At 42.3% G+C, this 26,455-nt stretch overlaps 2 protein-coding genes across 3 annotated transcripts in view; one reads left to right on the top strand and one right to left on the bottom strand.

Annotated features, from left to right (window-relative positions):
* The window catches only part of LOC140134546 (interferon-inducible GTPase 5-like), a 34,100-nt gene extending 25,035 nt beyond the window's left edge, over positions 1-9,065 (bottom strand). The window contains exon 1 of one of the 2 annotated variants that reach the window (XM_072154940.1): positions 8,870-9,065. The gene's annotated coding sequence lies outside the window, so the exon portion shown is untranslated. Of the gene's footprint in view, positions 1-2,560; positions 2,749-8,869 lie in introns of those variants that run through there. The other variant, XM_072154938.1, reaches the window with a different exon arrangement.
* Positions 9,066-9,145: 80 nt separating this feature from the next.
* LOC140134545 (heat shock cognate 71 kDa protein-like) lies at positions 9,146-25,909 on the top strand. The gene is made up of 9 exons (XM_072154936.1): positions 9,146-9,243; positions 17,481-17,692; positions 17,767-17,972; positions 18,478-18,630; positions 18,827-19,382; positions 20,709-20,911; positions 21,113-21,311; positions 23,305-23,537; positions 24,283-25,909. Exons 2-9 carry the CDS (start codon positions 17,488-17,490, stop codon positions 24,469-24,471), a joined length of 1,944 nt encoding a protein of 647 aa, XP_072011037.1. The 5' UTR covers positions 9,146-9,243; positions 17,481-17,487; the 3' UTR covers positions 24,472-25,909.
* Positions 25,910-26,455: the final 546 nt, after the last annotated feature.

The raw sequence follows: 26,455 nt of genomic DNA, 5'->3' as shown, positions 1-26,455 counted from the left end.
TGTGTCCATATATACAGGATAGGAGTAGTAGTACTGTGCTTATATATACAGGATAGGAGTAGTAGTACTGTGCTGTGCCCGTATATACAGGTTAGGAGTAGTAGTACTGTGCTGTGCTTATATATACAGGATAGGAGTAGTAGTTCTGTGCTGTGCCATATATACAGGATAGGAGTAGTAGTACTGTGCTGTGCTTATATATACAGGATAGGAGTAGTAGTACTGTGCTGTGCCATATATACAGGATAGGAGTAGTAGTACTGTGCTGTGCTTATATATACAGGATAGGAGTAGTAGTACTGTGCTGTGCCCGTATATACAGGATAGGAGTAGTAGTACTGTGCTGTGCCCGTATATACAGGATAGGAGTAGTAGTACTGTGCTGTCCCCATATATACAGGATAAGAGTAGTAGTACTGTGCTGTGCCATATATACAGGATAGGAGTAGTAGTACTGTGCTGTGCTTATATATACAGGATAGGAGTAGTAGTACTGTGCTTTGTCCATATATACAGGATAGGAGTAGTAGAACTGTGCTGTGCCCATATATACAGGATAGGAGTAGTAGTACTGTGCTGTGCCCATATATACAGGATAGGAGTAGTAGTACTGTGCTGTGCTTATATATACAGGATAGGAGTAGTAGTACTGTGCTGTGCTTATATATACAGGATAGGAGTAGTAGTACTGTGCTGTGCCCGTATATACAGGATAGGAGTAGTAGTACTGTGCTGTGCCCGTATATACAGGATAGGAGTAGTAGTACTGTGCTTTGTCCATATATACAGGATAAGAGTAGTAGTACTGTGCTGTGCCATATATACAGGATAGGAGTAGTAGTACTGTGCTGTGCTCATATATACAGGATAGGAGTAGTAGTACTGTGCTGTGCCCATATATACAGGATATGAGTAGTAGTACTGTGCTGTGCCCATATATACAGGATAGGAGTAGTAGTACTGTGCTTTGTCCATATATACAGGATAGGAGTAGTAGAACTGTGCTGTGCTCATATATACAGGATAGGAGTAGTAGTACTGTGCTGTGCCCGTATATACAGGATAGGAGTAGTAGTACTGTGCTGTGCCCGTATATACAGGATAGGAGTAGTAGTACTGTGCTGTCCTCATATATACAGGATAAGAGTAGTAGTACTGTGCTGTGCCATATATACAGGATAGGAGTAGTAGTACTGTGCTGTGCTTATATATACAGGATAGGAGTAGTAGTACTGTGCTTTGTCCATATATACAGGATAGGAGTAGTAGAACTGTGCTGTGCCCATATATACAGGATAGGAGTAGTAGTACTGTGCTGTGCCCATATATACAAGATAGGAGTAGTAGTACTGTGCTGTGCTTATATATACAGGATAGGAGTAGTAGTACTGTGCTGTGCTTATATATACAGGATAGGAGTAGTAGTACTGTGCTGTGCCCGTATATACAGGATAGGAGTAGTAGTACTGTGCTGTGCCCGTATATACAGGATAGGAGTAGTAGTACTGTGCTTTGTCCATATATACAGGATAAGAGTAGTAGTACTGTGCTGTGCCATATATACAGGATAGGAGTAGTAGTACTGTGCTGTGCCCATATATACAGGATATGAGTAGTAGTACTGTGCTGTGCCCATATATACAGGATAGGAGTAGTAGTACTGTGCTGTGCCCATATATACAGGATAGGAGTAGTAGTACTGTGCTTTGTCCATATATACAGGATAGGAGTAGTAGAACTGTGCTGTGCTCATATATACAGGATAGGAGTAGTAGTACTGTGCTGTGCTTATATATACAGGATAGGAGTAGTAGTACTGTGCTGTGCTTATATATACAGGATAGGAGTAGTAGTACTGTGCTGTGCCATATATACAGGATAGGAGTAGTAGTACTGTGCTGTGCTTATATATACAGGATAGGAGTAGTAGTACTGTGCTGTGCCCCTATATACAGGATAGGAGTAGTAGTACTGTGCTGTGCCCATATATACAGGATGGGAGTAGTAGTACTGTGCTGTGTCCATATATACAGGATAGGAGTAGTAGTACTGTGCTCATATAAACCGGATAGGAGTAGTAGTACTGTGCTGTGTCCATATATACAGGATAGGAGTAGTAGTACTGTGCTGTGCCCATATATACAGGATAGGAGTAGTAGTACTGTGCTGTGCCCATATATACAGGATAGGAGTAGTAGTACTGTGCTGTGCCCATATATACAGGATAGGAGTAGTAGTACTAAGCTGTGTCCATATATACAGGATAGGAGTAGTAGTACTGTGCTGTGCCCATATATACAGGATAGGAGTAGTAGTACTGTGCTGTGCCCATATATACAGGATAGGAGCAGTAGTACTGTGCAGTGCCCATATATACAGGATAGGAGTAGTAGTACTACCATATATACTTACATACATACTACACATAGAGGAGTTGTTATTATCCCTGCTCTGTGTCGGGTGGGTGTAGATGGGGTCGGTGTTGGCTCCGCTATGGGGCGCAGTGCGTCTTCTCTGCGTCCCCCTGCGCTCAGTCATTATGTGATATACACGTAGTTACCTGCTCAGCGCGGACGCCTCGTCCTCTCCGGATTATCTCTCCTTTTATCTGGAATAGAAGAGATTTCAGTTCTTGTTCTTGAGAAGTGAAAGTGAAAGTTCAGAAGTTTCCGCTTCCCTCTGATCTGTTACTGGCTCTTCCCCCATCTGCTGGACGGTTATGGGTACTGCAGGGGGAGTCATCCTAAACATCTCAGGGGTACAGTCAGCAGCATTTCTTTAACCCTTAAAGAATGCAACTTTTTTCTATTTTGTATTTTTGCTTGTCGCACGTCACCTTCCAAAAGCTGTAAAGGTTTTATTATTCCATTTACAGCGGATAAGACCACCGTGGGCCCGGGGCTGTATGAATATTGTGGCCCCTGAAAGTCTGGAGTCACCTCCTACATCTGGTGCTAGAATCATCTTCTTGGGGAAAGGAGGATGTGTCCCTTCTAACTGCTTATCAATCTGAGGTTTCAGGACCTTTGGAGGACCTTCGGAGGTCCTGATTTGGCTCTTGTGTATTGAGATCAGGAACAGATATCTAAGGATTTCATGGGTAAAGGTCCTTCTCAGTATAAAATTTGGTGGGCGGTTTTCTTGGCTAACGCCCCTATTAGTCCGTGTTATAAATTTGTGAATCTGGAAAAAAAAATGTCAAATTGACGTTACATCACATTGCATCGCAGAACCCGCCGGAGAGAGATGTTCTGCCCAGATCCGGATGGATCTGCCGGTGCCGGAGGAGTGAGACCGATGTAAGTGTGCATGTAGGGACCTCCGCTCCCTACTCTCCATATCTGCATATCAGGACGTCCTATAGTGAGACATTATAGTACATCCTCTGCTGGTGGACTACAAGTATCAGCATGTCTTCTTTACCACGGCAGTGGAAGTTATAACTAAGACACAACAAAGACAGGATAAAATACTAACACATAAGAATATTCTGCACGTTCATTACAGAATTTTTTTTAACCGGAACTAATTCAGGCAGAATTTTTACTTGGCTGCAAAACTGCAGAATTAAGGAGCTTCCTAAAATGCCCCGTCTGGTGGCCTCTATACTTGAGCTGCAAATGTAGCCCCCCATATATGGAGGGGGGGCAATGTGGTAATGTAGCCTCCCAATACATGGAGGGGGGGGACAATGTGATAATATAGCCCCCCAATACATGGGCAGGGGGCAATGTGATAATGTAGCCCCCCAATACAGGGGCAGGGGGCAATGTGATAATGTAGCCCCCCCTATACATGGAGGGGGGACAATGTAATAATGTAGCCCCCCAATACATGGAGGGGGGACAATGTGATAATGTAGCCCCCCAATACATGGAGGGGGAGGGGTAATGTGAAAATGTACCCCCCCAATACATGGAATGAGAAGGGTAATGTGATAATGTAGCCCCCCAATACATGGAATGAGAAGGGTAATGTGATAATGTAGCCCCCCAATACATGGAGGGAGGGCAATTTGATAATGTAGCCCCCCCAATACATGGAGGGGGGGGGGCAATGTGATAATGTAGCCCCCAATAAATGGAGGGAGGGCAATGTGATAATATAGCACCCTAATACATGGAGGGGGAGGGGTAATGTGATAATGTAGCCCCCAATACATAGAGGGGGAGGGGGTAATGTGATAATGTAGCCCCCCAATACATGGAGGGGGAGGGGTAATGTGATAATGTAGCCCCCCAATACATGGAGGGGGAGGGGTAATGTGATAATGTAGCCCCCCAATACATAGAGGGGGAGGGGGTAATGTGATAATGTAGCCCCCCAATACATGGAGGGGGAGGGGTAATGTGATAATGTAGCCCCCAATACATGGAGGGGGAGGGGTAATGTGATAATGTAGCCCCCCAATACATAGAGGGGGAGGGGGTAATGTGATAATGTAGCCCCCCAATACATGGAGGGGGAGGGGTAATGTGATAATGTAGCCCCCAATACATGGAGGGGGAGGGGTAATGTGATAATGTAGCCCCCAATACATGGAGGGGGAGGGGTAATGTGATAATGTAGCCCCAATACATGGAATGAGAAGGGTAATGTGATAATGTAGCCCCCCAATACATGGAGGGAGGACAATGTGATAATGTAGCCCCCCCAATACATGGAGGGAGGGCAATGTGATAATGTAGCCCCCCAATACATGGAGGGGGAGGGGTAATGTGATAATGTAGCCCCCCAATACATGGAGGGAGGACAATGTGATAATGTAGCCCCCCCAATACATGGAGGGAGGGCAATGTGATAATGTAGCCCCCCAATACATGGAGGGGGAGGGGTAATGTGATAATGTAGCCCCCCCAATACATGGAGGGGGGCAATGTGATAATGTAGCCCCCCCAATACATGGAGGGAGGGCAATGTGATAATGTAGCCCCCCAATACATGGAGGGGGAGGGGTAATGTGATAATGTAGCCCCCCAATACATGGAGGGGGGCAATGTGATAATGTAGCCCCCCCTATACATAGAGGGGGAGGGGTAATGTGATAATGTAGGGTGAGAACTTTTTCACAATTTTCAGGATGTGAAACGCCCCTTTAAGTCATCATGTTGGTCAGGCTACTTTTTGGGAGGTTTCTGCCATATAATGTGCCCAACATTCATAGAAAGGAGAGAGATTTTCCAACCTTTCTGGAAATGGACAACAGCTCTGGAAACCACCAAAAATTCAGTGGGAAGCGTGAATATGTATCCTGTAACAACAATACAAAATAATCTAATCTACAAAATCTACACAATCTACATTATCTACACAATCTACATTATCTACCCCTCACACGCAAAACATCTGTTCACCAGACGAGAAAAAACATCAGATTTATCAGAAATGTCTGAGGTAAAATTGTTCTAGTTGCCCATGGAAACCAATTAGAGCTCAGCTTTCATTTTATAAACAGCTGTGGGAAAATGGAAGCTGAGCTCTGATTGGTTGCCATGGGCAACTAGAATGGTTCTGCTCTCAGACACTCCTGATAAACCTTTATGATTATTTTCGTCATTGTTATGTACATTTTAAAACATTTTTTACCACAAAACTGATTATTTTGGGTTGTCCATGTTATTTAGCAGATTATTAAACTTCTTTACGGTTCTTAACCTTGTCATTACTATTCTACCTCTGTAATGCAGTGTATTATGCCCCCTGCAGGGCTTCACGTGTACAAAGATGGCCGACCTTCATTAGGCCCCAGGCTTCCCATGGCAACCAATAGACAAAACTTGTATTAGGAGGTGAAGAAGTGACAAAGCTACTACGTCTCTGCCGTCACCCCTTGTACTGAGATCTAAATGTGTCCAAGATGTGAAGTGACACCCAGCCTCCTCGTATCACTTTCAGATTCTGCTCGGTATCTAAGCTGCGTTTGTGCTCAAGACACTTTTCACATGGAACGAGGCCAAGAACTGACTGCTCCGAGTATATAAAGATCCATAGACTAGTCCCCCCGGACCCCCGGCACCACCTGCGCATCTGAACTCTGACATTCAACACCTCCAGCACCCGGCTCCTGTCACCTCCTATAAATAACCCCCCACATCACACTGACCCCAGAGAGAGGGGCAACACACACTGCCAGACCCAAAATATGAGATGTGCCCTGTTACCCCCTCTCATATGACCTCCTAAGTCATTAAAATGCCCACATTAAAGTAACTCTTCTGCTACAACAGTATCTGAGAAATGATGAATAAACCAATATCATAGGGCAAATAAATATATGTATACGATAATCTTCAAATCTTCATACTAAAAGCTCAATCATTCTCACATACTGATTATACACCACGACTATGGGAAGCTCACAGCCACCACTAGTGTTAGATCCTCACATACAGATTATACACCACCACTAGGGGGAGCTCAGGAGATCACTACATACTGTATATACAGCCACCACTAGGGGGAGCTCAGGAGATAACTACATACTGTATATACAGCCACCACTAGATGAGCTCAGGAGATAGCTATATACTGTATATACAGCCACCACTAGGGGGAGCTCAGGAGATAGCTACATACTGTATATACAGCCACCACTAGGAGGAGCTCAGGAGATTACTTCATACTGTATATACAGCCACCACCAGGGGGAGCTCGGGAGATAACTACATACTGTATATACGCCACCACTAGAGGGAGCTCAGGAGATAACTACATACTGTATATACACCGCCACTAGGAGGAGCTCAGGAGATTACTACATACTGTATATACAACCACCACTAGGAGGAGCTCAGGAGATTAGTACATACTGTATATACAGCCACCACTAGGAGGAGCTCAGGAGATTACTACATACTGTATATACACCAACACTAGGGGGAGCTCAGGAGATCACTACATACTGTATATACAGCCACCACCAGGGGGAGCTCAGGAGATCACTACATACTGTATATACAGCTACCACCAGGGGGAGCTCAGGAGATAACTACATACTGTATATACACCACCACTAGGGGGATCGCAGGAGATTACTACATACTGTATATACAGCCACCACGAGAGGGAGCTCAGGAGATAACTACATACTGTATATACACCGCCACTAGGAGGAGCTCAGGAGATTACTACATACTGTATATACAACCACCACTAGGAGGAGCTCAGGAGATTACTACATACTGTATATACAGCCACCACTAGGAGGAGCTCAGGAGATTACTACATACTGTATATACAGCCACCACTAGGAGGAGCTCAGGAGATTACTACATACTGTATATACACCGCCACTAGGAGGAGCTCAGGAGATTACTACATACTGTATATACAGCCACCACTAGGAGGAGCTCAGGAGATTACTACATACTGTATATACAGCCACCACTAGGGGGAGCTCAGGAGATTACTACATACTGTATATACACCAACACTAGGGGGAGCTCAGGAGATTACTACATACTGTATATACAGTCACCACAAGGAGGAACTCAGGAGATTACTATATACTGTATATACAGCCACCACTAGGGGCAGCTCATGAGATCACTACATACTGTATATACAGTCACCACTAGGAGGAGCTCAGGAGATTACTACATACTGTATATACAGCCACCACTAGGAGGAGCTCAGGAGATTACTACATACTGTATATACAGCCACCTCTAGGAGGAGCTCAGGAAATTACTACATACTGTATATACAGTCACCACTAGGAGGAGCTCAGGAGATTAGTACATACTGTATATACAGTCACCACTAGGAGGAGCTCAGGAGATTAGTACATACTGTATATACAGCCACCACTAGGAGGAGCTCAGGAGATTACTACATACTGTATATACAGCCACCACTAGGAGGAGCTCAGGAGATTACTACATACTGTATATACAGCCACCACTAGGAGGAGCTCAGGAGATTACTACATACTGTATATACATCACCACAAGGGGGAGCTCAGGAGATTACTACATACTGTGTATACAGTCACCACTAGGGGGAGCTCAGGAGATTACTACATACTGTATATACACCACCACTAGGGGGAGCTCAGGAGATTACTACATACTGTATATACAGCCACCACTAGGCGGAGCGCAGGAGATTACTACATACTGTATACACAGTCACCACTAGGAGGAGCTCAGGAGATTACTACATACTGTATATACAGCCACCACTAGGGGGAGCTCAGGAGATTACTACATACTGTATATACACCACCACTAGGGGGAGCACAGGAGATTACTACATACTGTATATACAGCCACCACTAGGAGGAGCTCAGGAGATTACTACATACTGTATATACAGCCACCACTAGGGGCAGCACAGGAGATTACTACATACTGTATATACAGCCACCACTAGGAGGAGCTCAGGAGATTACTACATACTGTATATACACCACCATTAGAGGGAGCTCAGGAGATTATTACATACTGTATATACAGCCACCACTAGAAGGAGCTCAGGAGATTACTACATACTGTATATACACCACCACTAGGGGGAGCTCAGGAGATTACTACATACTGTATATACAGCCACCACTAGGGGGAGCTCAGGAGATTACTACATACTGTATATACACCACCACTAGGGGGAGCCCACTATATCCAGATACCCATGGGCTGTATATGGCTTTTAGAAGTTTTGGAAAACCTCCCTCCTCCCAAAACTAATGTAGCAGAGTTAAAGTTGTTGAAGTTGCTATTCATCACAACCCAGTAATGTAAGTGAATGTTGTGGAAGCACCTGGCATCCTGGACGGAGAATACTTGTTCAGGACTTGTAGTCTTATTAATATCTGTACAATATCTGTACAATATCTGTACAAAATCTGTAGCAGCGCTGACTGCCATACCTCGCTGTGTGCACAGTGTCAGCTGTCTCTCTGTTCTGGTATTGCAGAGGGTTTATCTGGTTCTCTACCCCTGTGATATCTGTGGATGACAGATTGAGCTCTGCTACATCTGCACATCGTAGTGTCTGGCGTCCGGCCCGTGGTTACACAATCCATAGACGTATGAAGCCGGCGGAGGGTGTGGCGACTTTTTGACAGATCGATGCCAAATCCAGAATATTCTGTGTGTGTCTGGCCCCCCTCCGGCTGTAGCGTGTGACTGCCAGGCGCTGCGCGGGGGGGAGCGCGGGGACGCCTAGAAGCTTCTGCTGTGCGCTGTATATAGAGGGAGTCTGCGGGAGGGCAGCGAGCACTATCTGAGGGCACCACCACAGGTGAGCCGCACCGAGCATGCACATCACAGGCAGGCGCGCCTCTACTGGTGCAGCACACAGGGGTTTGTCATCTGGTATAATGAGATCTGTGCTTTTACATAGGACTGCGGGTATAGAGTGACATAGCACATCCAGCTCTGCTACCTCCAGTGCTGTAAACAAGGCGGCGGGGCTGCCCGGGCTGCTGTGCTCTTAACCCTTGACTTGCTGCTGTGCTGTCATGTAGTGGTTGCTTGTTTGTAAGGCACTGACATGTTTAGAACGGTGTAGACAACCCCTTTAATAAAACGAGGTAGCAGAGATGAGTTAGTCACCTGGTGCAACACCCAATGAGATCGCATTATATTTAGTTATACATAGGACTGCAGATTACACAAATCTTATCAAATGTCACGGCGTCTAGTGGTAAAGCAATAAATTACAAAGTCAGCTCTGCTACAAGGAACAGTGATGTGGGATACTTTATGTGATAGCAGATGTAGCAGAATGGGGATTAAAGCTTGTGAAATATTGTACATTGTATCTGATGCAGCTTAGTGGCTCTATCTGCAGTCCCATGTAAGGCCACATATCATACATCATGATATCAGTCTTTATCCTGCTGTGAGGGGGACGACATATCCTGGAGGTTTCATTATCCAGACTGGGACGTCCTGTGCTCCAGACAAATAATCTGGAACATCATGTAAGGTCAGCGGAGAACTAAGACCTTCAATAAAAGAGATTTGCACAAGTTTATTATAGGCTTAAAGGAAGGGCAAAATATTTGATCTATAATATAGACAGTAATTTAATATAATACTGCCGCCTATGTACAAGAATATAACTACTATAATACTGCCCCCTATGTACAAGAAGATAACTACTATAATACTGCCCCCTATGTACAAGAAGATAACTACTATAATACTGCCCCCTATGTCCAGGAATATAACTACTATAATACTGCCCCCTATGTACAGGAATATAACTACTATAATACTGCCCCCTATGTACTGGAATATAACTACTATAATACTGCCCCCTATGTACAGGAATATAACTACTATAATACTGCCCCCTATGTACAGGTATATAACTACTATAATACTGCCCCCTATGTACAGGAATATACCTACTATAATACTGCCCCCTATGTATAAGAATATAACTACTATAATACTGCCCCCTATGTACAAGAATATACCTACTATAATACTGTTCCCTATGTACAAGAATATAACTACTATAATACTGCCCCCTATGTACTGGAATATAACTACTATAATACTGCCCCCTATGTACAGGAATATACCTACTATAATACTGCCCCCTATGTATAAGAATATAACTACTATAATACTGCCCCCTATGTACCGGAATATAACTACTATAATACTGCCCCCTATGTACAAGAATATAACTACTATAATACAGCCCCCTATGTACAGGGATATAACTACTATAATACTGTCCCCTATGTACAAGAATATAACTACTATAATACTGCCCCCTATGTACAAGAATATAACTACTATAATACTGCCCCCTATGTACAAGAATATAACTACTATAATACTGCCCCCTATGTACAGGAATATAACTACTATAATACTGCCCCCTATGTACAAGAATATAACTACTATAATACTGTTCCCTATGTACAAGAATATAACTACTATAATACTGTTCCCTATGTACAAGAATATAACTACTATAATACTGCCCCCTATGTATAAGAATATAACTACTATAATACTGCCCCCTATGTACAGGAATATAACTACTATAATACTGCCCCCTATATACAGGAATGTAACTACTATAATACTGCCCCCTATGTACAAGAATATAACTACTATAATACTGCCCCCTATGTACAGGAATATAACTACTATAATACTGCCCCCTATGTACAGGAATATAACTACTAAAATACTGCCCCCCTATGTACAGGAATATAACTACTATAATACTGCCCCCTATGTACAAGAATATAACTACTATAATACTGCCCCCTATGTACAGGAATATATCTACTATAATACTGCCCCCTATGTACAGGAATGTAACTACTATAATACTGTCCCCTATGTACAAGAATATAACTACTATAATACTGCCCCCTATGTACAAGAATATAACTACTATAATACTGCTCCCTATGTACAAGAATATAACTACTATAATACTGCCCCTATGTACAGGAATATAACTACTATAATACTGCCCCCTATGTACAAGAATATAACTACTATAATACTGCCCCCTGTGTACAAGAATATAACTACTATAATACTGCCCCCTATGTACAAGTATATAACTACTATAATACTGCCCCCTATGTACAGGAATATAACTACTATAATACTGCCCCCGGTGTACAAGAATATAACTACTATAATACTGCCCCCTATGTACAAGAATATAACTACTATAATTCTGCCCCCTATGTACAGGAATATAACTACTATAATACTGTCCCCTATGTACAGGAATATAACTACTATAATACTGCCCCCTATGTACAGGAATATAACTACTATAATACTGCCCCCTATGTACAAGAATATAACTACTATAATACTGCCCCCTATGTACAAGAATATAACTACTATAATACTGCCCCCTGTTTACAAGAATATAACTACTATAATACTGCCCCCTATGTACAGGAATATAACTACTATAATACTGCCCCCTATGTACAAGTATATAACTACTATAATACTGCCCCCTATGTACAGGAATATAACTACTATAATACTGCCCCCTATGTACAGGAATATAACTACTATAATACTGCCCCTATGTACAAGAATATAACTACTATAATACTGCCCCCTATGTACAAGAATATAACTGCTATAATACTGCCCCCTATGTACAAGAATATAACTAATATAATACTGCCCCCTATGTACAAGAATATAACTATTATAATACTGCCCCTATGTACAAGAATATAACTACTATAATACTGCCCCCTGTGTACAGGAATATAACTACTATAATACTGCCCCTATGTACAGGAATATAACTACTATAATACTGCCCCCTATGTACAGGAATATAACTACTATAATACTGCCCCCTATGTACAAGAATATAACTACTATAATACTGCCCCCTATGTACAAGAATATAACTACTATAATACTGTCCCCTATGTACAAGAATATAACTACTATAATACTGCCCCCTATGTACAGGAATATAACTACTATAATACTGCCCCTATGTACAGGAATATAACTACTATAATACTGCCCCCTATGTACAGGAATATAACTACTATAATACTGCCCCCTATGTACAAGAATATAACTACTATAATACTGCCCCCTATGTACAAGAATATAACTATTATAATACTGCCCCCTATGTACAAGAATATAACTACTATAATACTGCCCCTATGTACAAGAATATAACTACTATAATACTGCCCCCTATTTACAGGTATATAACTACTATAATACTGCCTCTATGTACAGGAATATAACTACTATAATACTGCCCCCTATGTACAAGAATATAACTACTATAATACTGCCCCCTATGTACAGGAACATAACTACTATAATACTGCCCCCTATGTACAGGAATATAACTACTATAATACTGCCCCCTATGTACAGGAATATAACTACTATAATACTGCCCCCTATGTACAAGAATATAACTACTATAATACTGCCCCCTATGTACAAGAATATAACTACTATAATACTGCCCCTATGTACAAGAATATAACTACTATAATACAGACCCCTATGTACAAGAATATAACTACTATAATACTGCCCCCTATGTACAGGAATATAACTACTATAATACTGCCCCCTATGTACAATAATATAACTGCTATAATACTGCCTCCTATGTACAAGAATATAACTACTATAATACTGCCCCCTATGTACAAGAATATAACTACTATAATACTGCCCCTATGTACAAGAATATATCTACTATAATACTGCCCCCTATGTACAGGAATATAACTACTATAATACTGCCCCCTATGTACAGGAATATAACTACTATAATACTGCCCCCTATGTACAAGAATATAACTACTATAATACTGCCCCCTATGTACAGGAATATAACTACTATAATACTGCCCCCTATGTACAGGAATATAACTACTATAATACTGCCCCCTATGTACAGGAATATAACTACTATAATACTGCCCCCTATGTACAAGAATATAACTACTTTAATACTGCCCCCTATGTACAGGAATATAACTACTATAATACTGCCCCCTATGTACAGGAATATAACTACTATAATACTGCCCCCTATGTACAGGAATATAACTACTATAATACTGCCCCCTATGTACAGGAATATAACTACTATAATACTGCCCCCTATGTACAAGAATATAACTACTATAATACTGCCCCCTATGTACAAGAATATAACTACTATAATACTGCCCCCTATGTACAAGAATATAACTACTATAATACTGCCCCCTATGTACAGGAATATAACTACTATAATACTGCTCCCTATGTACAAGAATATAACTACTATAATACTGTCCCCTATGTACAAGAATATAACTACTATAATACTGCCCCCTATGTACAGGAATATAACTACTATAATACTGCCCCCTATGTACAGGAATATAACTACTATAATACTGCCCCCTATGTACAGGAATATAACTACTATAATACTGCCCCCTATGTACAAGAATATAACTACTATAATACTGCTCCCTATGTACAAGAATATAACTACTATAATACTGCCCCCTATGTACAAGAATATAACTACTATAATACTGCCCCTATGTACAAGAATATAACTACTATAATACTGCCCCCTATGTACAGGAATATAACTACTATAATACTGCCCCCTATGTACAAGAATATAACTACTATAATACTGCCCCCTATGTACAAGAATATAACTACTATAATACTGCCCCCTATGTACAGGAATATAACTACTATAATACTGCCCCCTATGTACAAGAATATAACTACTATAATACTGCCCCCTATGTACAGGAATATAACTACTATAATACTGCCCCCTATGTACAGGAATATAACTACTATAATACTGCCCCTTACTGACTTCTTAGCATGTGCAGTGCTGTACTCTTCCTGTAGGTGTCGCTCCGGTTTTATCTCTTGTAGTCTGCGTCGCCTGGTTATGACTTTGCTTCCTCTGTTCATGTTGATAAGCTGCCAATACATTTCATTTTAGCCTCTCATTGGTCACTGATCAGTTAGTGGGTCTCTCTGGAGACTTTTTGCTGGTGTTGTATTATGTGACATCAGTAATTGGCAAAGTTTTGGTGACATTATAGTCATTTCTGCACCCCTGTATTCTCTCTGCGGCCCCCCACATTCTGCTCCAGACTTATTTTGGGCCACAATTATACACTAATCGCTAATGTTTGATCAGTGCACAAAGCCCCACGGCTGCCGAACACACCCGGGATATACTGACCCCTGCAGGAAGAATAGGACAACTACAGGCAGCATTATCTACTGAGCACATTATTGTTCTAATATATACCCCAGAGCTGCACTCACTATTCTGCTGCTGGTGCAGTCACTGTGTACATACATGACATTACTTATCCTGTACTGATCCTGAGTTACATCCTGTATTATACTCCAGAGCTGCACTCACTATTCTGCTGCTGGTGCAGTCACTGTGTACATACATGACATTACTTATCCTGTACTGATCCTGAGTTACATCCTGTATTATACCCCAGAGCTGCACTCACTATTCTGCTGCTGGTGCAGTCACTGTACATACATGACATTGCTTATCCTGTACTGATCCTGAGTTACATCCTGTATTATACCCCAGAGCTGCACTCACTATTCTGCTGCTGGTGCAGTCACTGTACATACATGACATTGCTTATCCTGTACTGATCCTGAGTTACATCCTGTATTATACCCCAGAGCTGCACTCACTATTCTGCTACTGGTGCAGTCACTGTGTACATACATGACATTACTTATCCTGTACTGATCCTGAGTTACATCCTGTATTATACCCCAGAGCTGCACTCACTATTCTGCTGCTGGTGCAGTCACTGTGTACATACATGACATTACTTATCCTGTACTGATCCTGAGTTACATCCTGTATTATACTCCAGAGCTGCACTCACTATTCTGCTGCTGGTGCAGTCACTGTGTACATACATGACATTACTTATCCTGTACTGATCCTGAGTTACATCCTGTATTATACCCCAGAGCTGCACTCACTATTCTGCTGCTGGTGCAGTCACTGTGTACATACATGACATTACTTATCCTGTACTGATCCTGAGTTACATCCTGTATTATACCCCAGAGCTGCCCTCACTATTCTGCTGCTGTTGCAGTCACTGTGTACATACATGACATTACTTATCCTGTGCTGATCCTGAGTTACATCCTGTATTATACCCCAGAGCTGCACTCACTATTCTGCTGCTGGTGCAGTCACTGTGTACATACATGACATTACTTATCCTGTACTGATCCTGAGTTACATCCTGTATTATACCCCAGAGCTGCACTCACTATTCTGCTGCTGTTGCAGTCACTGTGTACATACATGACATTACTTATCCTGTACTGATCGTGAGTTACATCCTGCATTATACTCCAGAGCTGCACTCACTATTCTGCTGCTGATGCAGTCACTGTGTACATACATGACATTACTTATCCTGTACTGATCCTGAGTTACATCCTGTATTATACCCCAGAGCTGCCCTCACTATTCTGCTGCTGGTGCAGTCACTGTGTACATACATGACATTACTTATCCTGTACTGATCCTGAGTTACATCCTGTATTATACCCCAGAGCTGCCCTCACTATTCTGCTGCTGGTGCAGTCACTGTGTACATACATGACATTACTTATCCTGTGCTGATCCTGAGTTACATCCTGTATTATACCCCAGAGCTGCACTCACTATTCTGCTGCTGGTGCAGTCACTGTGTACATACATGACATTACTTATCCTGTACTGATCCTGAGTTACCTCCTGTATTATACTCCAGAGCTGCACTCACTATTCTGCTGCTGGTGCAGTCACTGTGTACATACATGACATTACTTATCCTGTACTGATCGTGAGTTACATCCTGCATTATACTCCAGAGCTGCACTCACTATTCTGCTGCTGGTGCAGTCACTGTGTACATACATGACATTACTTATGCTGTACTGATCCTGAGTTACATCCTGTATTATACCCCAGAGCTGCACTCACTATTCTGCTGCTGGTGCAGTCACTGTGTACATACATGGCATTACTTATCCTGTACTGATCCTGAGTTACATCCTGTATTATACTCCAGAGCTGCACTCACTATTCTGCTGCTGGTGCAGTCACTGTGTACATACATGACATTACTTATCCTGTACTGATCCTGAGTTACATCCTGTATTATACCCCAGAGCTGCACTCACTATTCTGCTGCTGGTGCAGTCACTGTGTACATACATGACATTACTTATCCTGTACTGATCCTGAGTTACATCCTGTATTATACCCCAGAGCTGCACTCACTATTCTGCTGCTGGTGTAGTCACTGTGTACATACATGACATTACTTATCCTGTACTGAGTCATATCTTGATTTATGATCTTGCTATATGTCTGTAGTTGGGGATGTTGTGAGACATGTGGTGGGGCTCTTGTGCACCTGTAATTAAAGGAGATGTATCTGAGCACAAAACATTTATTAGATGTTATTTCCCTATAGAAGAATGTGCTCTAATCAGATAAAGTTGTCCTTGATCTATGTGAGCGGTGACTGGATGTGTCGGTATCATACTCTTCATACTCTTAGTGTTTTTATTGGGGGTTTGGTCTTGTGTGTGGATGTTTGGGTAGTAGGTGTGACCGGCATGGTTGGCATTTTTCCTGCCATGTGCCAGGATGTGTTGCCCTAGTTAATCTAATGAAAAATAAACTGATCAAAACCTCTAAACAATCTATAAGATCCCATAACTTCTTCCCATTCCCATTGTGCCGGTGTCAGACAGCTGCTATAAAGCCAGTTACTCCTTACATATAATACAGTCTATAGCTTAGTAGTAGATGTAGCGGTGATGAAATTGGATCAGATGCTATATGGTTAGTCAACGTGATTGACGGAAGGATGGACCATACGTGTTGTTCAGTTGTGGTCCGGGCTCTTGAAATCCAATGTATCCAATGTATAAATCTTCACTTTACTGTTTTTATTTCAGAGTCAAAATGTCTAAGGGTCCAGCAGTTGGTATTGACCTGGGAACTACCTACTCATGTGTAGGTGTCTTCCAGCATGGCAAAGTGGAGATCATTGCCAACGACCAAGGTAACCGCACTACTCCCAGTTACGTGGCCTTCACCGACAGCGAGAGACTCATCGGAGATGCTGCGAAAAATCAAGTGGCCATGAACCCAACAAATACGGTGTTTGGTGAGTAGCGCATCTTGTATCAATCTTATATATCGGCTCATTGGTCGCCACCTGAATCATAATTATGTTTACAGATGCCAAGCGCCTGATCGGACGACGCTTCGATGATCCCATTGTACACTCCGACATGAAGCACTGGCCGTTTACCGTGATCAATGATGGTGGGAGACCCAAAGTACAGGTGGAATACAAAGGAGAGACCAAGTCTTTTTATGCTGAGGAGATATCCTCCATGGTCCTGACCAAGATGAAGGAGATCTCTGAAGCCTACCTTGGAAAGGTGAGGCCTTCTGACCTTGGGTGACCAATGGATGGGCCTATACTGTCAATATCTGTAGAGTTGGTCATCAAAGATAGAGTAGGTGGTGCTGAAGGTTGAGAATCTGAGATTTAATGACGTTGACCATCATGGTTTTCAAATAATTGTACAAAAAATGTATGATGCCTAGTTAATGATCGAGGAGCATGAGTAAGGTTCTCAGTATTGAGCATGGGTGTAACAATGCTTCTAGAGGCAAAAATTGTCTCTATTTTGGAGCCCATCATCATATCTTGTAGGTAGCTATAACGTGAGTGATCTCTTTACTAACAACGAAGGAGTGAAAAGGAGAAAGACTTGAGGGAGATATCGAGGGTTGACCTGCACTTTTGTAATGAGCCCCATTATTATTAGCAAGGTTTTGTGGGGTCCAACTTTTTCCATTCCGACTCTGCCAATTTGAGATTTTGAGTTGTGTCTTTGCATTGTATCGCATACATCTATTAACATCTTCTGTAATTCATAGACAATTAATAACGCAGTAGTTACCGTACCGGCCTACTTCAATGATTCCCAGAGACAGGCCACCAAAGATGCCGGAACCATCTCTGGACTCAACGTCTTACGAATCATCAATGAACCGACCGCGGCTGCCATTGCTTACGGCTTAGACAAAAAGGTAACAGATAACTAAAGAATTTTAACAAATTGTTTCCAAAATTTTGAACTACTGAAAAATATCATTAAAAATGTCAACATCTTACCTGCCTCAATTGCCCCTTTTTTCACAGGAGGCTAAATACTATACTAAATCTAAATACCCCCTTTCTTTTCTACGTTTAGATAGAATTAAGTGATTTCTACTTTTTTTTTAGGTCGGTGGTGAGAGAAACGTCCTCATCTTTGACCTGGGTGGTGGAACCTTTGATGTATCTATACTTACCATTGAAGATGGCATTTTTGAAGTTAAGTCTACAGCTGGTGACACCCACTTGGGTGGTGAGGACTTTGACAACCGTATGGTGAACCACTTTGTAGGAGAATTCAAGCGTAAACACAAGAAAGACATCATAGAGAATAAGCGCGCCATACGTCGCCTGCGTACTGCCTGTGAACGTGCCAAGCGCACCCTGTCCTCCAGCACCCAGGCCAGTATTGAGATTGACTCTCTGTTTGAGGGAATTGACTTTTACACTTCTCTAACTCGTGCTCGATTTGAAGAACTGAATGCTGACCTCTTCCGTGGTACTCTGGAGCCGGTTGAGAAAGCTCTGAGGGATGCCAAGCTGGACAAGGCCCAGATTCATGATATTGTTCTTGTTGGAGGATCTACACGCATTCCGAAAATCCAAAAACTTCTGCAGGACTTCTTCAATGGAAGAGAACTAAACAAGAGCATTAACCCGGATGAGGCTGTGGCCTATGGAGCAGGTGAGATGTACACTCTAGATGGCATGACTTATACAGTCTATTCAACTCAACTGTAGCCCACCTTAAGTGTTATATTGTTGACACTTTGGAACTCCCAGGACTAGCCCCCCTTGTGTATTTACGTGACCATCAATCCTTCAACCTCTACGGGGCAGTGAGAGTATTATTTTGTCCATACCTAAAAAAATAACTTAAACACTGGTCATGAATGCCACTGACTTTACATTTAAAGTGGAGTCCTGAGGTCTTTCACTCTCCTGTTCTTCTGACCAAAGGGTTCTGATTACTGTTCTGATTAGAAGATAAGTACTTTAGTTGGGTGCCTTTGTTACTTGTCTTAGCATTCGCACCAATAAGCATTCAGAATTTTTTTTCCCAATGTATCAGGGTTGTTCTTTTCCAACGGGGAATTCTCCAGTAATCCCAATAATAAGGACCACAAAAAGAGAACCAAATTTGGAGGTAGTTTTGTAGGCAATCACTTACCAGTAACATCTTATTCATCTGGACGGAGCAAGAAAATGATGAAGGGGCCTTGTAGGTGCAAATACTGTTTAATTTGGACTGGGATTTTGTCCGCTTTGCTGTGAGATATAAAGCCAGAGTGATAACATAGTAAGCAAGAGATCAATGGATTGGTACCGGTTCATTTGTGACCAATTATAAGGGTAGGAGCAAGCACTGGACTGACATATTGTGTAATAATGGCCTACCCTCTATCCATAATGGACATGTTCACCATGAAGAACATCCTGTCAATTTGTTGATGTCTTCTACAGGACCTGGAGGACACATTGAAGGCTTACTGGAACCTTGAAGGCCAAGCAGAACAGTCCAATCCTGAATGTAATCAGTGAAGACATAGACATAGTTTAGCTCAGAATTAGTACCCAACATGAGTTTTCAAGGTTGTTCAAGGTTTTATGTTGACTTGTTTTGGTTATGGTTTAATAAAGGCAAAATCACAGGAACAATTATGTGCAAAGGGTTTGTTATGGCAACAGCCAAATTGTAAAAGGAATGTGGCCCAGAGCAAAGAGTAGAAAAAGAGCACGAGGGTAGCTCACGTGAGAGGATGATATAGCTTCCTTATAAGAACGTCAAGCCTCGGAGGAATCATGGTTGATAGTCATGTGCACTGGATTCGTCCAATAATAATTGAGTCAATCCTTACTTGTTCTTCGACAAGAAGGTTATTGAGAACCTCAATAAGAAACCTAAAAATAAGTGTTCAATTCCATTACTCAGTGTCAACTTTTTGAGGTACCATATTTTCTACATTTATTTAGGATGATAGTAACTCTTGAATCTGTTGTTTGTTCCCAGCTGTCCAGGCTGCAATCTTATCCGGTGACAAGTCTGAGAACGTTCAAGATCTACTGTTGTTGGATGTAACACCCTTGTCCCTTGGCATTGAGACTGCTGGAGGTGTCATGACCGTGCTCATCAAACGTAACACCACCATACCCACCAAGCAGACCCAGACCTTTACCACCTACTCTGACAACCAGCCTGGTGTCCTCATCCAGGTAATGAGTCCTGACCTATCTAGTGCAGCCGCCTGCAGGACTGTATAGCTATAAGACTCAAGCGGTGGAACATTTGTGAAGTTGTTAACATCCAATGTTCATACTCGCTCTTGCTGCAAAGTTACCCCTACGGCCAACACAACTTCTTATTGACTAAGTTAATTTAACAAAATCTATTAATATAATGTATCTTGTCGACAGGTGTTTGAGGGGGAAAGAGCGATGACCAAGGACAACAACCTACTTGGGAAATTTGAGTTAACTGGAATTCCACCTGCTCCTCGTGGCGTTCCCCAAATTGAGGTGACCTTTGATATCGATGCCAATGGTATTATGAATGTGTCTGCTGTAGACAAGAGTACCGGCAAGGAAAATAAGATCACCATAACCAACGACAAGGGTGAGTGGTGATGAGCACTACTTTGGCCAGCTTCTCTTGGATCCCTTGTCTTGAGGTCTTCCTTTGTTACCACGCCTTAGTGCTAAAGCACCATTTGAATTGGGTTGGGTGTTTGACATGATATAGGTGTTTGAGACATAAAATTAGTAATAATGTTTGTTTCTGGATTCACATTTACCTATAAGGTTTACTTGGTTGATAAACAGTAATTTGTCTTGGGTTAAAGTTTGAAAAAGAAAGTGTAAGTTTCTGTTTTACAGCAGGCTGTAAAGTGAGAAGGGTCATATCTGGCACCTAGAGGTTATTATGATAATTGCAATATTTACCCATAACTTTTTGGACGGTTACCAGACTTTTCGATAACTATGCCTTTGAGAATATTGTTGTGCATATTTAGTGCTATACTGGCCCACCAAAAGATCCTTGGGTTGGCTGTGTTAGAAAATCCCAGAGGAACAACTTAAAACAACCTAATATGGGGGGATATTTGGGACTATTTTTGGTATTGCTGAAACCCCTGTTCAACACAAGACATAGTGATGTATCTTTTCCTGCTCCTATGATCAAACTGAGCTCTTATATGTCCTTGTATTCCATAGTATCATAGTATATAAGGCTGGAGAAAGATGCAAGTCCAACCTTTAAGAATTAAACAAATGTTTTTTCCCATAACCCGTGATATATTTAGCTCTCCAGAAAGGCATCCAGGCCTCTCCAGAACATGTACATAGAGTCCTCCATAACCACCTCCTGCGGCAGAGAGTTCTATAGTCTCACTGCTCTTACAGTAAAGAACCTTTGTCTATGGTGATGGTAGAGCCGCCTCTCCTCTAGGCGTAGAGGATGCCCCCTGTCTATGCTGATGGTAGAACCTCCTCTCCTCTAGGTGTAGGGGATGCCCCCTGTCTATGGTGATGGTAGAACCTCCTCTCTTCTAGGTGTAGAGGATGCCCCCTGTCTATGGTGATGGTAAACCCTCCTCTCCTCTAGGTGTAGAGGATGTCCCCTGTCTATGGTGATGGTAGAATCGCCTCTCCTCTAGGTGTAGAGGATGCCACCTGTCTATGGTGATGGTAGAACCTCCTCTCCTCTAGGTGTAGAGGATGCCCCCTGTTTATGGTGATGATAAAAGCTCCTCTCCTCTAGGTGTAGAGGATGTCCCCTGTCTATGGTGATGGTAGAACCTCCTCTCCTCTAGATGTAGAGGATGCCCCCTGTCTATGGTGATGGCAGAACCTCCTCTCCTCTAGGTGTAGAGGATGCCCCCTGTCTATGGTGATGGTAGAACCTCCTCTCCTCTAGGTGTAGAGAATGCCCCCTGTCTATGGTGATGGTAGAACCTCCTCTCCTCTAGGTGTAGAGGATGCCCCCTTTCTATGGCAATGGTAGAACCTCCTCTCCTCTAGGAGTAGAGGATGCCCCTTGCCCATGGTGATGGTAGAACCTCCCCCCTCTAGGTGTAGAGGATGCCCCCTGTCTATGGTGATGGTAGAGCCACCTCTCCTTTAGGTGTAGAGGATGCCCCTTGTCTATGGTGATGGTAGAACCTCCTCTAGGTGTAGAGGATGCCCCCTTTCTATGGCAATGGTAGAACCTCCTCTCCTCTAGGTGTAGAGGATGCCCCTTGCCCATAGTGATGGTAGAACCTCCTCTCCTCTAGGTGTAGAGGACGCCCCCTGTCTATGGTGATGGTAGAGCCGGCCGCATTGCCTCTAGGTGTAGAGGATGTCCCCTGTCTGTGGTGATGGTAGAGCCGGCCATATTGCCTCTAGGTGTAGAGGATGTCCCCTGTCTATGGTGATGGTAGAGCCACCCGCATCTCCTCTAGGTGTAGAGGATGCTCACAGTATATGGTGATGGTAGAACCACCTCTCCTCCTGGCGTAGAGGATGCCTCCTTGTCCTGGTCACAGGCCTAGGTATAAAAAGATCTTTGGAGAGATCCTTGTACTGCCTGTTCAGGTATTTGACACCAATGACAATTTGTATCATAGGCCGTCTGAGCAAGGAGGAGATAGAGCGCATGGTACAAGAGGCTGACAGATATAAAGCCGAAGATGAAGCTCAAAGAGAAAAGATTACTGCCAAAAATTCCCTGGAGTCTCTGGCCTTTAACATGAAGAGCACGGCTGAAGATGAGAAGCTGAAAGACAAACTAAGCCCAGAGGACAAACAGAAGATCCTCGACAAGTGCAATGAGGTCATCGCCTGGTTGGATAGGAACCAGGTAAGCATTCCTCCTTGTAATCGGATTCTAAGTGACTGGAGCATTTTTTATAGGGCATTGCCAAAGTGAAGCTAAAAAAAATCCCCTATGAAACTATTAATATCATTTATGAGTCAATTAATATTTTATTGCCTATATCTGCCAAGATCTTATTGGGCATCTGCCCGGTCTGCCTAATATCCATATGACACCGAAATCATAGAAGGCCAAGTGATCTTAACATGTTCTAGGGCGTAAAATATTCAATCAGTAACATTTTAAGAAAATTAAGGGCATTAATTAAGTGCAATCAAGTCTTGGTCTGTGAACCATGTAAACTTCTTCATGGAGGTCTTCACTATTCATATATGAAGATCTAGATGTATTGAAGGGAATATCTGGCATGTCCATAGATGGGTATGGATAACCCATAAAGCAACCCACCAATTATTTGGGGCCCAGAACACGAGGGGGGCTTTACAATGATGTCACTTAGATGCAATAGACTTCTTCTTCAAGACATCACTTTTCTTGAAGACCTAGAAAGGCCAAATCCACCTCTGTCCATAGGATAGGTTCAGGTCTCCTCTCTGAAAGACATAATTGTGTGATTGCCATAGAAGTCAATGGAAAAGGTGACATACACTCATGACCCACCTCTCCTTCCTCCTGGCCTAGAGCTCATGGGTAACATCCACCTTAAGGAGACCAATAGACATCTATTACCAATTGATGGGTTTTTCCATTTGTATCCATATGTTTTTAGATGGCAGAAAAAGAAGAATATGAACATCAACAGAAGGAGCTCCAGAACCTCTGCAACCCGATCATCACTAAGTTATACCAAGGAGCTGGTGGAGCTGGAATGCCTGGTGGGATGCCTGGTGGTTTTCCCGGAGCTGGTGGCAGTGGAGCAGGTGGCTCTTCTGGACCCACCATTGAAGAAGTAGATTAAATTCCACCACCCAATCCATTGTAAAGCAAGTTTCATGGCACAGTCCTGAGTAATTAGTCATCATAATCTAGATTCTGCTTTATCTTATAGCCATGGAGACTATTAGATCTTTTGTATGGCCGGTGTAGCCTTCAGCCACCCTCCATTTAACGCAGTGTTTGTACTGTCTACACTCAAATCTCTTTTATACCCAGCACCTTCCAATGTGTTATGGTCCCTGATCCAATTGTCTGGTGTCTGATGATACAAGCCTTTTCCATTCCTTGCATTTTGGATGTTGCAATATTTGATTGGGCATCAAAGAGAAGCTCAGCCCTGTAGAACTTCTCTTATACATATTTTAAGAAGGTTCCAGATTTTTTTTAGCCAAAGATACTATTCATAAAATCTCAAAGATGCAGCTACAATTGGTCATACAGACTAGGGTAAACCAAAACATGGACCTTGATCTACTCCACTTCACCCAGACGGAGCTCCTTGGGTGAATTGGAACGGCAAATGCAAATTCTTTAATTAGGTTTCTTACGAAGAAAGTACTAAATGTTGACCTACTTGGAGATCTTCTGGTTTTTTTGTTCTGTTTTTCTGAAACTCTTGGTCTTGTTTACCTCCTCAAAGGCTACCTGATCTTAGTTCGCTCCTTAGAGAACTCTTGACTCTTAGAGTCGCTCAAGATGTCTCTGTGTACCATTGGAGATGACAAAGCTTCTATATGCAATATCTAGGTACCATTTTGCATCCTGCTTAATTGTTGTTCCACCATAATCTTTGCCTATTGTTGATTTTACACCATGGAAAGTCGTTTGGTTCATACATAAATGAACCATAGATTCTAGTTTTTAGAAGGACGCGTCTTCCAAGGTTTCCATTCAAGCAATGTGTTTTCTTAGCTTACTCATTAGAATGCCTCAAAAGTTTTCCAACTGCTGTAAGACTACAACCCTGGACATGTCGTGACATCCACAGCTTAGAAACAACAAGATTCTGGAATTTTTGAACATCCCCCCCCCTATTTAAAGGGGAGAATCACTAGAGTTGTAAACATGGAACCATTGGAAAGCCACCTCGTAGAATCATTGGTTGCTAGTTTCTTCTTACACAAGTTTTCACTGATTAGAGTCATCTTCTCCTTACACTAGTGTCACACCCCTGAAGATCTACTTGCACACTTGCACTGTACCATCTACCTAACCAATCCCCGGACTCTCACTTCTCAGATGCCTACAGGTGCCTTTAAGGATTTTGTACTAAGAATGGCTCCTGCCAACCCCTGTCACTTATCTTTAACCTCATTTTCTTAGCTCTTCTCTATCCTCCTTGTTCTGCTCTGGTTGGTAGCATTTGTATTGTGTCTCTCTGATGCTTTTACCAGTCGGATCGTAATCACTGTGCCAAATTAATCATCAGCCACAGTAGTAATAAAAATGATGTATAAATACTGGGCAGGTTGTGTCCTTTCTCTCCTTCTTGTATTGTAAACATGGAAATGGTCATACCTGTGAAACCACAAGGATTCTTAAAAAAGATGAGGGTAGGAATAAGTAAGAAGGAGGTGGTAAGAATTTGTGGATCATTGGCTTTGGCCAAGTCCTCCATGGCCTCCAAATCTGCAGATCGAGCACCTTTTAACTTACTATAAATTTCTCAGATGGTTCATCCACTCCTTTAGGATCAACTTTTTAAACTTCCTGCTCTTGACAATTAACCCTACATCAAAGTTAACAGTGGTGAATCTTATTGTGGCCAACAACATCTTAAGACTTACATAGAGTCTATCAGTTGTATTTTCCAGAATGAAAGCAGCTCCATCGCCCAAGCTCAGTCTAGAGGTTGACTCATTTATGGAAGATCTTTCTAGAAGGTAACAATGGAGAGGCACCAAACCGATTGAGCCCTTCTTAAGCTTTGAACCCCTTTATCCAGAATAACTTAAACAGATCATAAGAAAGAGACTTCCCAGACATAAACCAACCCTATTTTTATG

The sequence above is a fragment of the Engystomops pustulosus genome, chromosome 6 (genome assembly GCF_040894005.1).
Source record: "Engystomops pustulosus chromosome 6, aEngPut4.maternal, whole genome shotgun sequence".
NCBI classification, from domain to species: Eukaryota; Metazoa; Chordata; class Amphibia; order Anura; family Leptodactylidae; genus Engystomops; species Engystomops pustulosus.
Note: the sequence above shows the minus strand (reverse complement) of the source record. Positions and strands in the feature narration are given on the sequence as shown.

Excerpts from the sequence above, each read along its gene's own strand:
- LOC140134545 (XM_072154936.1), top strand. The coding sequence starts at position 17,488 with ATGTCTAAGGGTCCAGCAGTTGGTATTGACCTGGGAACTACCTACTCA. Across the intron at positions 17,693-17,766 it reads CCCAACAAATACGGTGTTTG|ATGCCAAGCGCCTGATCGGA; the intron begins GTGAGTAGCGCA and ends TTATGTTTACAG. Across the intron at positions 20,912-21,112 it reads AGCCTGGTGTCCTCATCCAG|GTGTTTGAGGGGGAAAGAGC; the intron begins GTAATGAGTCCT and ends TCTTGTCGACAG.